Source organism: Mustelus asterias, unplaced genomic scaffold (genome assembly GCF_964213995.1).
Source record: "Mustelus asterias unplaced genomic scaffold, sMusAst1.hap1.1 HAP1_SCAFFOLD_2957, whole genome shotgun sequence".
NCBI classification, from domain to species: domain Eukaryota; kingdom Metazoa; phylum Chordata; class Chondrichthyes; order Carcharhiniformes; family Triakidae; genus Mustelus; species Mustelus asterias.
Window position 1 is genome coordinate 27501 of NW_027592902.1, and position 15544 is coordinate 43044.

Below are 15544 nucleotides of genomic sequence, written 5' to 3' on the forward strand. Positions count from 1 at the left end.
TCCATGGGCCGAATAGAGAGGCCCGGCTGGCCAGATAGTGACCCACAGTCTGTATGTTGGACAAGCCTAGTTTAGCTGAAACAGGCGCAATGTGTGTATGTGTTCTGTCTGTGTGCAAAGAACAGGGCCCTGTGTATTGATATATGTAGCTTACAGTACATACAGCTGTGCCAGACTGCAAGTCTGACTGACCAGCTTAAATTGACTGTCAGTGTAATTCTAGCACATTGAGGATCATTTAGCAAATGTGGTTTACACAATTCTTTGCAAATTTTATGCTGTGAATTGTTATCTTCCACTTCTTTTGTAATTAATAGTTGTTTATGAATTGAATTTGATTCTCTAATAATCTTTCTTAGTCAAATGTTCACTTGTTCTTATTAACCAGGTCTGGCTGAAAACTCATAAAATCTCAAATTCTGATCTCTCTGTCTAAAAACTCCCAAATTCTTCAGTCCCGACACATACTCTGCACTGCCTCATTTTTATTGATTTCATTTTCAGCATCATTTAATTCTCGATACAATAGAATTATTTCATCTAGATTATACTTCACAAGTGAATTTAACTTGATTTCAGGTTAATTTGGGATAAACATTAAGTTGAAAGCAAATTTCTGCGGATGCTGGAATCTGAAACCAAAAGAGAAAATGCTGGAAAATCTCAGCAGGTCTGGCAGCATCTGTAAGGAGAGAAAAGAGCTGATGTTTCGAGTCCAGATGACTCTTTGTCAAAGCCGTCCCAGTCCCAGGCTGCTTTTGGTTTCACAAACATTAAATTCTTTATTTTACTATCTCCTAACACCTTTTCCTTTCTAGAATCATAGTAGACAGGAGCAGGAGGAGGCTATTCGGCCCTTCGAGCCTGCTCCGCCATTCGTTATGATCATGGCTGATCGCCCAACTCAATAGCCTAATCCTGCTTTCCCCCCATAACCTTTGATCCCATTTGCCCCAAGTGCTATATCCAGCCGCCTCTTGACGGAGAAGATCTGCAGAGAGATTTGGACAGGCTGAGTGAGTGGGCGAGGATATGGCAAATGGAGTATAACGTTGATAAATGCGAGGTTATACACTTTGGAGGAAATAATAACAAATGGGATTACTATCTCAATGGAAACAAATTAAAACATGCTACCGTGCAAAGGGACCTGGGGGTCCTTGTGCATGAGACGCAAAAGCCCAGTCTGCAGGTACAACAGGTGATCAAGAAGGCAAATGGGATGTTGGCCTATATTGCGAGGGGGATAGAATATAAAAGCAGGGATGTCTTGATGCACCTGTACAGGGCATTGGTGAGGCCGCAGCTGGAATACTGTGTGCAGTATTGGTCCCCTTATATGAGGAAGGATATATTGGCATTGGAGGGAGTGCAGAGAAGGTTCACCAGGTTGATACCGGAGATGAGGGGTTTGGATTATGAGGAGAGGCTGAGGAGATTGGGTTTGTACTCGTTGGAGTTTAGAAGGATGAGGGGGGATCTTATGGAGACTTATAAGATAATGCGGGGGCTGGATAGGGTGGAGGCGGAGAGATTCTTTCCACTTAGTAAGGAAGTTAAAACTAGAGGACACAGCCTCAAAATAAAGGGGGGTCGGTTTAAGACAGAGTTGAGGAGGAACTTCTTCTCCCAGAGGGTGGTGAATCTCTGGAATTCTCTGCCCACTGAGGTGGTGGAGGCTACCTCGCTGAATATGTTTAAAGCGCGGATGGATGGATTCCTGATCGGTAAGGGAATTAAGGGTTATGGGGATCAGGCGGGTAAGTGGTACTGATCCACGTCAGATCAGCCATGATCTTATTGAATGGCGGGGCAGGCTCGAGGGGCTAGATGGCCTACTCCTGCTCCTATTTCTTATGTTCTTATGTTCTTATGAATACATTCAATGTTTTGGCATCAACTGCTTCCTGTAGTAATGAATTCCACAGGCTCACCACTCTTTGGGTGAAGAAATGTCTTCTCACCTCCGTCCAAAATGGTCTACCCTGAATCCTCAGACTGTGACCCCTGGTTCTGGACTCCCCCCACCATCGGGAACATCCTCCCTGCATCCACCCTGTCTCGTCCTGTTAGAATTTTATAAGTCTCTACGAGATCCCCCTTCATTCGTCTGAACTCCAGTGAAAACAATCCTAACCTAGTCAATCTCTCCTCATACATCAGTCCCGCCATCCCCGGAATCAGCCTGGTAAACCTTCACTGCACTCCCTCGAGAGCAAGAACATCCTTCTGCAGAAAAGGAGACCAGAACTGCACACAATACTCCAGGTGTGGCCTCACCAAGACCCTGTATAATTGCAACAACACGTCCCTGCTCCTGTACTCGAAACCTCTCGCAATGAAGGCCAACATACCATGAGCCTTCTTTACCGCCTGCTGCACCTGCATGCTTACCTTCAGTGACTGGTGCACAAGGACACCCAGGTCCCACTGCACACTCCCCTCTCCCAATTCACAGCCATTCAGGTAGTAATCTGCCTTCTTGTTTTTGCTTCCAAAGTGAATAACCTCACACTTATAGATTTTTAAAATCTTATCCAAATTATACTGCATCTGCCATTGATTTGCCCACTCACCCAACCTGTCCAGATCATTCTGAAGGATCTCTGCATCCTCGTCACAGTTCACCCTCCCACCCAACTTGGTATCACCTGCAAACTTTGAGATGTTACATTTTGTTCCCTCATCCAAATCATTAATATATATAGTGAATAGCTGGGATCCCAGCACCGATCCCTGTGGCACTGCACTAGTTACTGCCAATTTGAAAAGCATCCATTAATTCCTACTCTTTGTTTCCTCTCTGCCAACCAGTTTTCTATCCATTTCAATACACATCCCCCAATCCCATGCGCTTTAATTTTGCACGACAATCTCCTCTGCGGGACTTTGTCAAACGCTTTCTGAAAGGACCCGCTCTCCTTTGTCAACTCTACTAGTTACATCTTCAAAGAATTCCAACAGATTTGTCAAGCATGATTTCCCCTTCATAAATCCATGCTGACTCTGTCTGATCCTGCCACTGCTTTCTAAATGCTCTGCTATAAAGAGCATTTTAAGAGCATGTACTAACCGTTTTCTTTAATTTAATGGAATTCTTTATTTAAGTTTAGTTTTATCAAACGATTCACTATTCTGACCTCTTTTCTTCCCATCGTAACAGGAACATGGTCCACCTCTTACATTTCTTTGATTTGATTTGATTTATTATTGTCACATGCATTAGTATACAGTGAAAAGTATTGTTTCTTGCGCGCCATACAAATCATACCGTTCATAGAGATGGAAACAAGAGAGTGCAGAATGTAGTGTTACAGTCATAGCTAGGGTGTAGAGAATGATCAACTTAATGCGAGGTAGGTCCATTCAAAAGTCTGATGGCAGTAAGGAGGAAGCTGTCCTTGAGTCGGTTGGTACATGACCTCAGACTTTTGTATCTTTTTCCAGATGGAAGAAGGTGGAAGAGAGAATGTCCAGGGTGCGTGGGGTCCTTAATTACGCTGCTTTGCCGAGGCAGCGGGAAGTGTAGACAGAGCCAATGGATTTCCTTTCCTTGGCGTCTTTATCTCCATCTCTGGCGCGAGACTGACCCACTGACTCCCACAGCTAACTTGACTACAACTCCTCAACTCTGCTTTCTCTGTGGACTTTACCCTATTCACTCCGGTTTCTCAGTCTCCTTTGCATCTGTTCAGATGGCGCTACCTTTCGAAACGGTGCTTCTGACGTGTTTTCATTTTTCTGAGCTGAGGATCCTGCCTCCGCCCCCACCCCCAACGGTTAACAAGGCGCTAAACTGTCTGATTCATTTCCCGCATTTCTGCCCTCACCCCTTCCCCATCTTCCCACAAACATGATAGGGTTCTCCTCATCCTCATTCTTTTCCAAACCAGCCTTAGCATTCAAAGGATCATCCTCCACTATTTCCACCAACTCCAGCGTGATGCCATCACCAATCACGCGCCCCCCAGTTAGCATTCCATAGGGACTGCTCCCTCTGTGACACCCTGGTCCACTCCTCGTGTCTGCGTGGGTTTCCTCCGGGTGCTCTGGTTTCCTCCCACAGTCCAAAGATGTGCGGGTTAGGTTGATTGGCCATGCTAAAATTGCCCTTAGTGTCTTGGAATGCGTAGGTTAAAGGGATTAGTGGGTAAAATATATGGGAGTAGGCCCTGGGTGGGATTGTGGTCGGTGCAGACTCGATGGGCCGAAAGGCCTCTTTCTGTGCTGTAGGGTTTCTATGACTCACCCCTAACACATTTTCACAGTAACTTTATTACAGTGTTAATGTAAGCCTTACTTGTGACAAATAAACTTCAACTTCCCAACCCAAATTTTTAATTCCTCCCTGGCCACTAGGGAGGTGGCAGAAGACTGGAGAACAGTTAATGTGGTCCCACTGTTTAAGAAAGGTTGTAGAGACAAGCCAGAAAACTACAGGCCAGTGGGTCTCACGTCTGTGCTTGGGAAACTACTGGAGATGATTCTGAAGGAGAGAATCTATTTCTGTTTGGAGAGGCAAGGTTTGATCAGGGATACTAAGCATGGTTTTGTCAGAGGGAGGTCATGCCTAACAAATTTGATTGAATTTTGTGAGCATGTGACCAAGTGTGTGGATGAGGGTAGTGCGGTTGGTGTAGTTTACATGGATTTCAGCAAAGCCTTTGACAAGGTCCCACATGGGAGACGTATTAAGAAGGCTAGTCCACATGGGATACAGGGTGATCTGACAAGGTGGGTTCATAATTGGCTTAGCGGTAGGAGACAGAGGGTGGTGACAGACGGCTGCTTCAGTGACTGGAGGCCAGTGACCAGTGATGTACCACAGGGATCCGTGCTGGGGCCCCTGTTGTTCGTCATTTATGTAAATGACGCAGATGACTATGTGGGGGGTAGGATCAGTAAGTTTGCCGATGACACAAGGATTGGCCGAGTGGTTAACAGTGAGGTTGAGTGTCTTGGGTCAGAGGAAGATATAGATAAGATGGTCAAATGGGAGGATAAGTGGCAGATGGAATTTAACCCTGAAAAGTGTGAGGTGATACACTTTGGAAGGAGTAATTTGACAAGGAAGTATACTATGGAAGGTCTGACACAAGGAAGTTCCAAAGAACAAAGGGACATTGGCGTGTTTGTCCATAGATCTCTGAACGCAGAAAGGCAGGTTAATAGGGTGGTGAAAAAGGCATATGGCACACTCGACTTTATCATAGAACCATAGAAAATTACAGCTCAGAAACAGGCCTTTTGGCCCTTCTTGTCTGTGCCGAACCATTTTTTGCCTAGTCCCACTGACCTGCACTTGGACCATATCCCTCCACACCCCTCTCATCCATGAACCCATCCAAGTTTTTCTTAAATGTTAAAAGTGACCCCCGCATTTACCACTTTATCCGGCAGCTCATTCCACACTCCCACCACTCTCTGCGTGAAGAAGCCCCCCTAATATTCCCTTTAAACTTTTCTCCTTTCACCCTTAACCCATGCCCTCTGGTTTTTTTCTCCCCTAGCCTCAATGGAAAAAGCCTGCTTGCATTCACTCTATCTATACCCATCAAAATCTTATACACCTCTATCAAATCTCCCCTCAATCTTCTACGCTCCAGGGAATAAAGTCCCAACCTATTCAATCTCTCTCTGTAACTCAGCGTCTCAAGTCCCGGCAACATCCTTGTGAACCTTCTCTGCACTCTTTCAACCTTATTTACATCCTTCCTGTAACTAGGTGAACAAAACTGTATACAATACTCCAAATTCGGCCTCACCGATGCCTTATATAACCTTACCATAACACTCCAACTTTTATACTCGATACTCCGATTTATAAAGGCCAATAAAGGGAAGAGATTGCAGAGCCTCTGGCGATGATCATTGCGTCGTCGATGGAGACGGGAGAGGTTCTGGAGGATTGGAGGATTGCGGATGTGGTTCCTATATTCGAGAATAGGGATAGCCCAGGAAATTACCGACCGGTGAGTCTAACCTCAGTGGTTGGTAAGTTGATGGAGAAGATCCTGAGGGACAGGATTTATGAACATTTAGAGAAGTTTAGTATGCTCAAAAGTAGTCACCACGGCTTTGTCAAAGGCAAATCGTGCCTTACGAGCCTGGTGGAGTTCTTTGAAAATGTGACTAAACACATTGACGAAGGAAAAACGGTAGATGTGGTTTACATGGACTTCAGCAAGGTGTTCGATAAGGTCCCCCATGCAAGACTTCTCGAGAAAGTGAGAGGGCATGGGATCCAAGGGGCTGTTGCCTTGTGGATCCAGAACTGGCCTGCCTTCGTCGTCCAGTACTTCCCCGGAGCGGAGAAGCTACGGCATCTCCTCCGGAGCCTTCAACATGTCATTGATGAAGACGAACATCTCGCCAAGGCCATCCCCACACCCCCACTTCTTGCCTTCAAACAACCGCACAACCTCAAACAGACCATTGTCCGCAGCAAACTACCCAGCCTTCAGGAGAACAGTGACCATGACACCACACAACCCTGCCACAGCAACCTCTGCAAGACGTGCCGGATCATCGACACGGATGCCATCATCTCACGTGAGAACACCATCTATCAGGTACATGGTACCTACTCTTGCAACTCGGCCAACGTTGTCTACCTGATACGCTGCAAGAAAAGATGTCCCGTGGCATGGTACATTGGGGAAACCATGCAGACGCTACGACAACGGATGAATGAACACCGCTCGACAATCACCAGGCAAGACTGTTCTCTTCCTGTTGGGGAGCACTTCAGCAGTCACGGGCATTCAGCCTTGGATCTTCAGGTAAGCGTTCTCCAAGGCGGCCTTCACGACACACGACAGCGCAGAGTCGCTGAGCAGAAACTGATAGCCAAGTTCCGTACACATGAGGACGGCCTAAACCGGGATGTTGGATTTATGTCACATTATCAGTAACCCCCACAGCTCGCCCCTGGTCTTGCATAATCTCACCAGCTGTTCTGTCTGGAGACAATACACATCTCTTTAACCTGTGTTTAATGTTCCCTCCAACCACATCATCTGTACCTTTTAAGACCTGGCTGGCTGTAGAGATTTGCATTCTAATTAGTATTCTGTAACTTGATTTCTGTGTCTGTGCATTGTTGGAGAACAGAGACCACTCCATCTGACGAAGGAGCAGCAAGCTCCGAAAGCTTATGGTATTTGCTACCAAATAAACCTGTTGGACTTTAACCTGGTGTTGTGAGACTTCTTACTGCCTGCAGAAGGCAGAGAGTGGTTGTAGATGGGTCTTTTTCTGAATGGAGGTCGGTCACCAGTGGAGTGCCCCAGGGATCTGTTCTGGGACCCTTGCTGTTTATCATTTTCTGAAATGACCTGGATGAGGAAGTGGAGGGATGGGTTGGTAAGTTTGCCGACGACACAAAGATTGGTGGTGTTGTGGATAGTCTGGAGGGATGTCAGAAGCTGCAGCGTGACATAGATAGGATACAAGACTGGGCGGAGAAGTGGCAGATGGACTTCAACCTGGGTAAATGTGTAGTGGTCCACTTAGGCAGGTCAAATGGGATGAAGGAGTATAATATCAAGGGTAAGACTCTTAGCAGTGTAGAGGGTCAGAAGGACCTTGGGGTCCGGGTCCATAGGACTCTTAAATCAGCCTCGCAGGTAGAGGAGGTGGTTAAGAAGGGGTATGGTGTGCTGGCCTTCACCAATCGAGGGATTGAGTTTAGGAGTCGGGAAATAATGATGCAGCTTTATAAGACCCTCGTCAGACCCCACTTGGAGTACTGTGCTCAGTTCTGGTCGCCTCATTACAGTAGGGATGTGGAAATGATTGAAAGGGTACAGAGAAGATTTACAAGGATGTTGTCTGGATTGGTTGGCATGCCTTATGAGGATAGGCTGAGGGAGCTCGGTCTTTTCTCCTTGGAGAGACGAAGGATGAGAGGTGACCTGATAGAGGTGTACAAGATGTTGAGAGGCATAGATCAGGTGGAGTCTCGGAGGCTTTTTCCCAGGGCTGAAATGGCTGCTACGAGAGGACACAGGTTTAAGGTGCTGGGGAGTAGGTTCAGAGGAGATGTCAGGGGTAAGTTTTTCACTCAGAGGGTGGTGGGTGAGTGGAATCGGCTGCCATCAGTGGTGGTGGAGGCAAACTCGAAAGGGTCTTTTAAGAAACTTCTGGATGAGTACATGGGACTTAATAGGATTGAGGGTTATAGGTAAGCCTATATATAAGCCTAGGTAGGTAGGGACATGACCGGCGCAACTTGTGGGCCGAAGGGCCTGTTTGTGCTGTATTTTTTCTATGTTCTATGTTCTAATGTACCAAAGGCACTCTTTACGACCCTATCCACCTGTGACGTCACTTTTAGGGAATTCTGTACCTGTATTCCCAGATCCCTCTGTTCATCTGCACTCTTCAGAGTCCTACCATTTACCCTGTACGTTCTACTTTGGTTTGTCCTTCCAAAGTGCAATATCTCACACTTGTCTGCGTTAAATTCCATTTGCCATTTTTCAGCCCATTTTTCTAGTTGGTCCAAATCCCTCTGCAAGCTTTGAAAACCTTCCTCACTGTCCACGACACCTCCAATCTTTGTATCATCAGCAAACTTGCTGATCCAATTTACCACATTATCATCCAGATCATTGATATAGAGACAAACAATAATGGACCCAACACCGATCCCTGCGGCACACCACTAGTCACAGGCCTCCACTCAGAGAAGCAATCCTCCACAACCACTCTCTGGCTTCTTCCATTGATGTGGAGATGCTGGCGTTGGACTGGGGTAAACACAGTAAGAGTTTTAACAACACCAGGTTAAAGTCCAACAGGTTTATTTGCCAGCAAATACCATTAGCTTTTGGAGCGCTGCTTCTTCGTCAGATGGAGTGGAAATCTGCTCTCAAACAGGGCACAGAGACACAAAATCAAGTTACAGAATACTGATTAGAATGCGAATCCCTACAGCCAACCAGATCTTCCATTGAGCCAGTGTCTAATCCAATTTACTACCTCCCCATGTATACCCAGCGACTGAACCTTCCTAACTAACCTCCCATGAGGGACCTTGTCAAAGGCCTGACCGAAATCCAGGTAGACAACATCCACCGCCTTCCCTTCATCCACTTTCCTGGTAACCTCCTCGAAAAACTCTAATAGATTGATCAAACATGACCTACCACGCACAAAGCCATGTTGACTCTCCCTAATAAGTCCCTGTCTATCCAAATATTTGTAGATCCTATCCCTTATCACACCTTCCAATAACTTGCCCACCACCGACGTCAAACTTACTGGCCTATAATTTCCCGGATTTCTTTTGGAACCTTTTTTAAACAACGGAACAACATGAGCCACCCTCCAATCATCCGGCACCTCCCCCGTGAATACTGACATTTTAAATATGTCTGCCAGGGCCCCTGCAAGTTCAACACTCGCTTCCCTCAAGGTCCGTGGGAAAACCCTGTCTGGTCCTGGGGATTTATCCATCTGATTTGCCTCAAGACAGCAAGCACCTCCTCCCCTTTAATCTGTAAAGGTTCCATGACCTCCCTACCTGTTTGCCCTATTTCCGTAGACTCCATACCCGTTCCCTCAGTAAATATGGATGCAAAATACGGTTCAGAGAGCTTGGCGAAGATAGGGATCTAGATGAGTATACGGCTTGTAGGAAGGGACTAAAGAAGGAAATTAGGAGAGCCAGAATGGGTCATAGAATCATAGAAATCATAGAAACCCTACAGTGCAGAAGGAGGCCATTCGGCCCATCGAGTCTGCACCGACCACAATCTCACCCAGGCCCTACCCCCACATATTTTACCCGCTAATCCCTCTAACCTACGCATCCCAGGACTCTAAGGGGCAATTTATAACCTGGCCAATCAACCTAACCCGCACATCTTTGGACTGTGGGAGGAAACCGGAGCACCCGGAGGAAACCCACGCAGACACGAGGAGAATGTGCAAACTCCACACAGACAGTGACCCGAGCCAGGAATCGAACCCGGGACCCTGGAGCTGTGAAGCAGCAGTGCGAACCACTGTGCTACCGTGCCGCCGGGTCACGAGAAGGCCTTGGCAAGTAGAATTAAGGAAAACCCTAAGGCATTCTATAAATATATCAAGAGTAAAAGGATGAGACAAAGAAAAGAACAAAGAACAATACAGCACAGGAACAGGCCCTTCGGCCCTCCAAGCCCGCGCCGCTCCCTGGCCCAAACTAGACCATTCTTTTGTATCCCTCCATTCCCACTCCGTTCATGTGGCTGTCTAGATAAGTCTTAAACGTTCCCAGTGTGTCCGCCTCCACCACCTTGCCTGGCAGCGCATTCCAGGCCCCCACCACCCTCTGTGTAAAATACGTCCTTCTGATATCTGTGTTAAACCTCCCCCCCCTTCACCTTGAACCTATGACCCCTTGTGAACGTCACCACCGACCTGGGAAAAAGCTTCCCACCGTTCACCCTATCTGTGCCTTTCATAATTTTATACACCTCTATTAGGTCACCCCTCATCCTCCGTCTTTCCAGGGAGAACAACCCCAGTTTACCCAATCTCTCCTCATAACTAAGCCCTCCCATACCAGGCAACATCCTGGTAAACCTCATCTGCACTCTCTCTAAAACCTCCATGTCCTTCTGGTAGTGTGGCAACCAGAACTGGACGCAGTATTCCAAATGCAGCCGAACCAACGTTCTATACAACTGCAACATCAGACCCCAACTTTTATACTCTATGCCCCGTCCTATAAAGGCAAGCATGCTATGTGCCTTATTCACTACCTTCTCCACCTGTGACGTCACCTTCAAGGATCTGTGGACTTGCACACCCAGGTCCCTCTGCGTATCTACACCCTTTATGGTTCTGCCATTTATCGTATAGCTCCCCCCTACGTTAGTTCTACCAAAATGCATCACTTCGCATTTATCTGGATTGAACTCCATCTGCCATTTTTTTGCCCAAATTTCCAGCCTATCTATATCCTTCTGTAGCCTCTGACAATGTTCCTCACTATCTGCAAGTCCAGCCATTTTTGTGTCGTCTGCAAACTTACTGATCACCCCAGTTACGCCTTCTTCCAGATCGTTTATATAAATCACAAACAGCAGAGGTCCCAATACAGAGCTCTGCGGAACACCACTAGTCACAGGCATCCAGCCGGAAAAAGACCCTTCCACTACCAACCTCTGTCTTCTGTGACCAAGCCAGTTCTCCACCCATCTAGCCACCTTCCCCTTTATCCCATGAGATCCAACCTTTTGCACCAACCTACCATGAGGGACTTTGTCAAACGCTTTACTAAAGTCCATATAGACGACATCCACGGCCCTTCCCTCGTCAACCATTCTAGTCATTTCTTCAAAAAACTCCACCAGGTTAGTGAGGCAGGACCTCCCTCTCACAAAACCATGCTGACTATCGTTTATGAGTTTATTCCTTTCTAAATGCGCATACACCCTCTAAGAATCCTCTCCAACAACTTCCCGACCACGGACGTCAAGCTCACCGGCCTATAATTTCCCGGGTTATCCTTCCTACCCTTCTTAAATAACGGGACCACATTAGCTATCCTCCAATCCTCTGGGACCTCACCTTCGTCCAGTGACGAGACAAAGATTTACGTCAGAGGTCCAGCGATTTCATCTCTCATCTCCCTGAGCAGCCTTGGATAGATTCCATCAGGCCCTGGGGATTTGTCAGTCTTTATATTCTCTAACAAACCTAACACTTCCTCCCTTGTAATGGAGATTTTCTCCAACGGTTCAACACTCCCCTCCGAGACACTCCCAGTCAACACATCCCTCTCCTTTGTGAATACCGACGCAAAGTATTCATTTAGGATCTCCCCTACTTCTTTGGGTTCCAAGCATAATTCCCCACTTTTGTCCCTGAGAGGTCCGATTTTTACCCTGACATCCCTTTTGTTCCTAACGTGTGAATAAAATGCCTTGGGATTCTCCTTAATCCTGTCTGCCAAGAACATTTCGTGACCCCTTTTTGCCCTTCTAATTCCCCGTTTGAGTTCTTTCCTACTTTCTTTGTATTCCTCCGGAGCTCCCTCCGTTTTTAGCTGCCTGGACCTAACATACGCCACTCTTTTCTTTTTGACCAGTGATTTAACCATGATCAGGTTGAAACTAATGGCATTATGATCACTGGATCCAAAGTGTTCCCTCAAACTCACATCCATCACCCGCCCCAACTCATTTCCCAATAGGAGATCCAATATCGCATCCTCTCTAGTTGGCACCTCTATATACTGATGTAGAAAATTCTCCTGAACACATTTTACAAACTCTACCCCGTCTAAACCTTTAACAGTATGCGAGTCCCAATCTATATTAGGGTAAGTTTGGGGTCAGGGATAAATTTTTCACTCAGAGGGTGGTGGGTGAGTGGAATCGGCTGCCGTCAGTGGTGGTGGAGGCAAACTCGATAGGGTCTTTTAAGAGACTTCTGGATGAGTACATGGAACTTAATCGGATTGAGGGTTATAGGTAAGCATATATATAAGCCGAGGTAGGTAGGGACATGACCGGCACAACTTGTGGGCTGAAGGGCCTGTTTGTGCTGTATTTTTTCTATGTTCTATATATGGAAAATTAAAATCCCCTACTATCAGAACTTTGTGTTTCTTGCAGTTGTCAGCTATCAATCGGGGTGTAGATTACAAACGCAGAGAGGTCATGTTGGAGTTGTGTAGAACTTTGGTGAGGCCACAGCTGGAGCACTGTGTGCAGTTCTGGTCGCCACATTATAGGAAGGATGTGAACGCACTGGAGGGGATGCAGAGGGAATTCACCAGGATGCTGTCTGGGACGGAGCATTTCAGTTATGAAGAGAGGTTGGATAGGCTTGGGTTGTTTTCTCTGGAGCAAAGAAGACTGAGGGGCGACCTGATTGAGGTGTTCAAGATTATGAGGGGCATGGACAGGGTGGACAGGGAGCAGCAGTTCCCCTTAGTTGAAGGGTCAGTTCCGAAGGGAAGCAAGTTAAAAGTGAGGGGTGGGAGGTTTAGGGGAAATAGGAACAAAGAACAAAGAACAGTACAGCACAGGAAACAGGCCCTTCGGCCCTCCAAGCCTGTGCCGCTCCTTGGTCCAACTAGACCAATCGTTTGTATCCCTCCATTCCCAGGCTGCTCATGTGACTATCCAGGTAAGTCTTACACGATGTCAGCGTGCCTGCCTCCACCACCCTACTTGGCAGCGCATTCCAGGCCCCCACCACCCTCTGTGTAAAAAACGTCCCTCTGATGTCTGAGTTATACTTCGCCCCTCTCAGCTTGAGCCCGTGACCCCTCGTGATCGTCACCACCGACCTGGGAAAAAGCTTCCCACTGTTCACCCTATCTATACCCTTCATAATCTTGTATACCTCTATTAGATCTCCCCTCATTCTCCATCTTTCCAAGGAGAACAACCCCAGTCTACCCAATCTCTCCTCATAGCTAAGACCCTCCATACCAGGCAACATCCTGGTAAACCTTCTCTGCACTCTCTCCAATGCCTCCACGTCCTTCTGGTAGTGCGGCGACCAGAACTGGACGCAGTACTCCAAATGTGGCCTAACCAGCGTTCTATACAGCTGCATCATCAGACTCCAGCTTTTATACTCTATACCCCGTCCTATAAAGGCAAGCATACCATATGCCTTCTTCACCACCTTCTCCACCTGTGTTGCCACCTTCAAGGATTTGTGGACTTGCACACCTAGGTCCCTCTGTGTTTCTATACTCCTGATGACTCTGCCATTTATTGTATAACTCCTCCCTACATTATTTCTTCCAAAATGCATCACTTCGCATTTATCCGGATTAAACTCCATCTGCCACCTCTCCGCCCAATTTTCCAGCCTATCTATATCCTGCTGTATTGCCCGACAATGCTCTTCGCTATCCGCAATTCCAGCCATCTTCGTGTCGTCCGCAAACTTTCTGATTACACCAGTTACACCTTCTTCCAAATCATTTATATACATCACAAATAGCAGAGGTCCCAGTACAGAGCCCTGTGGAACACCACTGGTCACAGACCTCCAGCCGGAAAAAGACCCTTCGACCACTACCCTCTGTCTCCTATGGCCAAGCCAGTTCTCCACCCATCGAGCCACTTCTCCTTGTATCCCATGAGCCTTAACCTTCTTAACCAACCTGCCATGTGGGACTTTGTCAAATGCCTTACTGAAATCCATATAGACGACATCCACGGCCCTTCCTTCATCAACCGTTTTTGTCACTTCCTCAAAAAACTCCACCAAATTTGTAAGGCACGACCTCCCTCTTACAAAACCATGCTGTCTGTCACTAATGAGATTGTTTCGTTCTAAATGCACATACATCCTGTCTCTAAGAATCCTCTCCAACAACTTCCCTACCACGGACGTCAAGCTCACCGGCCTATAATTTCCTGGGTTATCCCTGCTACCCTTCTGGAGGAAGAACTATTTTGCTCAGAGGATGGTGATGGTCTGGAATGCGCTGCCTGGGTGGGTGGTGAAGGCAGGATGCCTCACATGCTTTAAAAAGTACCTGGATGAGTACTTGGCATGCCGTAATGTTCATGGCTATGGGCCAAGTGCTGGCAAGTGGGCAGGTCAGGGCATTTCATGCATCAGTGCAGACTCGATGGGCTGAAGGGCCTTTTCTGTACTGTAGTATTCTATGATGCCTCAACTGCTTCTCTCTCCATGGATGCTGCCAGACCTGATGAGCATTTCCAGCATTTTCCTTTTTATTTAATTGTTTTGATTGTTTATATATTTGCCTTTGGTTTAAGTTATTTAGTATGTTTCCTCTGTGCCAAGTCTGCCCTTTACAAGTTAGTGTTGGTGTTGCTTAATTAAGTCAAACATCTCCAAATGTCTGTTTAATTTTCCCTGATTATTGTTTCTTATCCACCACTGATGTGGAACCGACGCACCTGCCAATAGTTGTGAGAAATTGCCTTGCACCCTTGAATAGTGCATTGCGGACAGCCCTCGGACAGCCCTCGAATACATCGGTGATGATGGGAGATTAAAATAGGTGCGGCGACATGGTGAATCGATTTGGATTCCTGTTGTTCAGGAATGGATGGGAAAAGGTTGGAGTGCAGGCTGTCAAGGTGGGAAAGAATGGGATTTGTATTCCACAGGAATGGCCTGGGATAAACATTCTGACAGGAAAGAGCTGTGACTTTCTTTTGAGTTCTCAGCAATTGCCCAGTTTCCAACCATTTTCTGTCTTTCTCTCACAGATGGGGATGTTGTTTACTATCTCTATGGGAGCAATGACTTTGTCACCATCGTGTTCTACATCTGTATCACAATTATCCTGCATGCTGTGGTCCAGGAATACGCACTCGATGTAAGTAACTGGGGAGTGGGTGTGAAGCGAAGACAGAGGGAGTTGGAAGGGGAGACAAGGATGAAAAGGATGGGGAGAGGGAGGAGAGTGGGGAGAGGGAGGAGAGTGGGGTGGGGTGGGGCAGGTGGGTGGGGGAAGAAGGATGGGGGGAGGCTGAAAATATTCAGACCGGCTAATCGGGTGATATTTGTCAATTCAATATCAGCCGTGTCCAATTATATTCAA

At 46.9% G+C, this 15544-nt stretch overlaps 1 protein-coding gene across 1 annotated transcript in view; it reads left to right on the forward strand.

The window, feature by feature from the left end:
* LOC144490157 (translocating chain-associated membrane protein 2-like) overlaps positions 1-15319 on the forward strand; it is a gene marked incomplete at its 3' end in the record, with an annotated part of 29088 nt that extends 13769 nt beyond the window's left edge. The window contains exon 3 of the mRNA XM_078207966.1: positions 15210-15319. Within this exon, the coding sequence (XP_078064092.1) occupies positions 15210-15319 (110 nt within the window). The remainder of the gene's footprint in view (positions 1-15209) is intronic.
* Between the last annotated feature and the right edge of the window lie 225 nt (positions 15320-15544).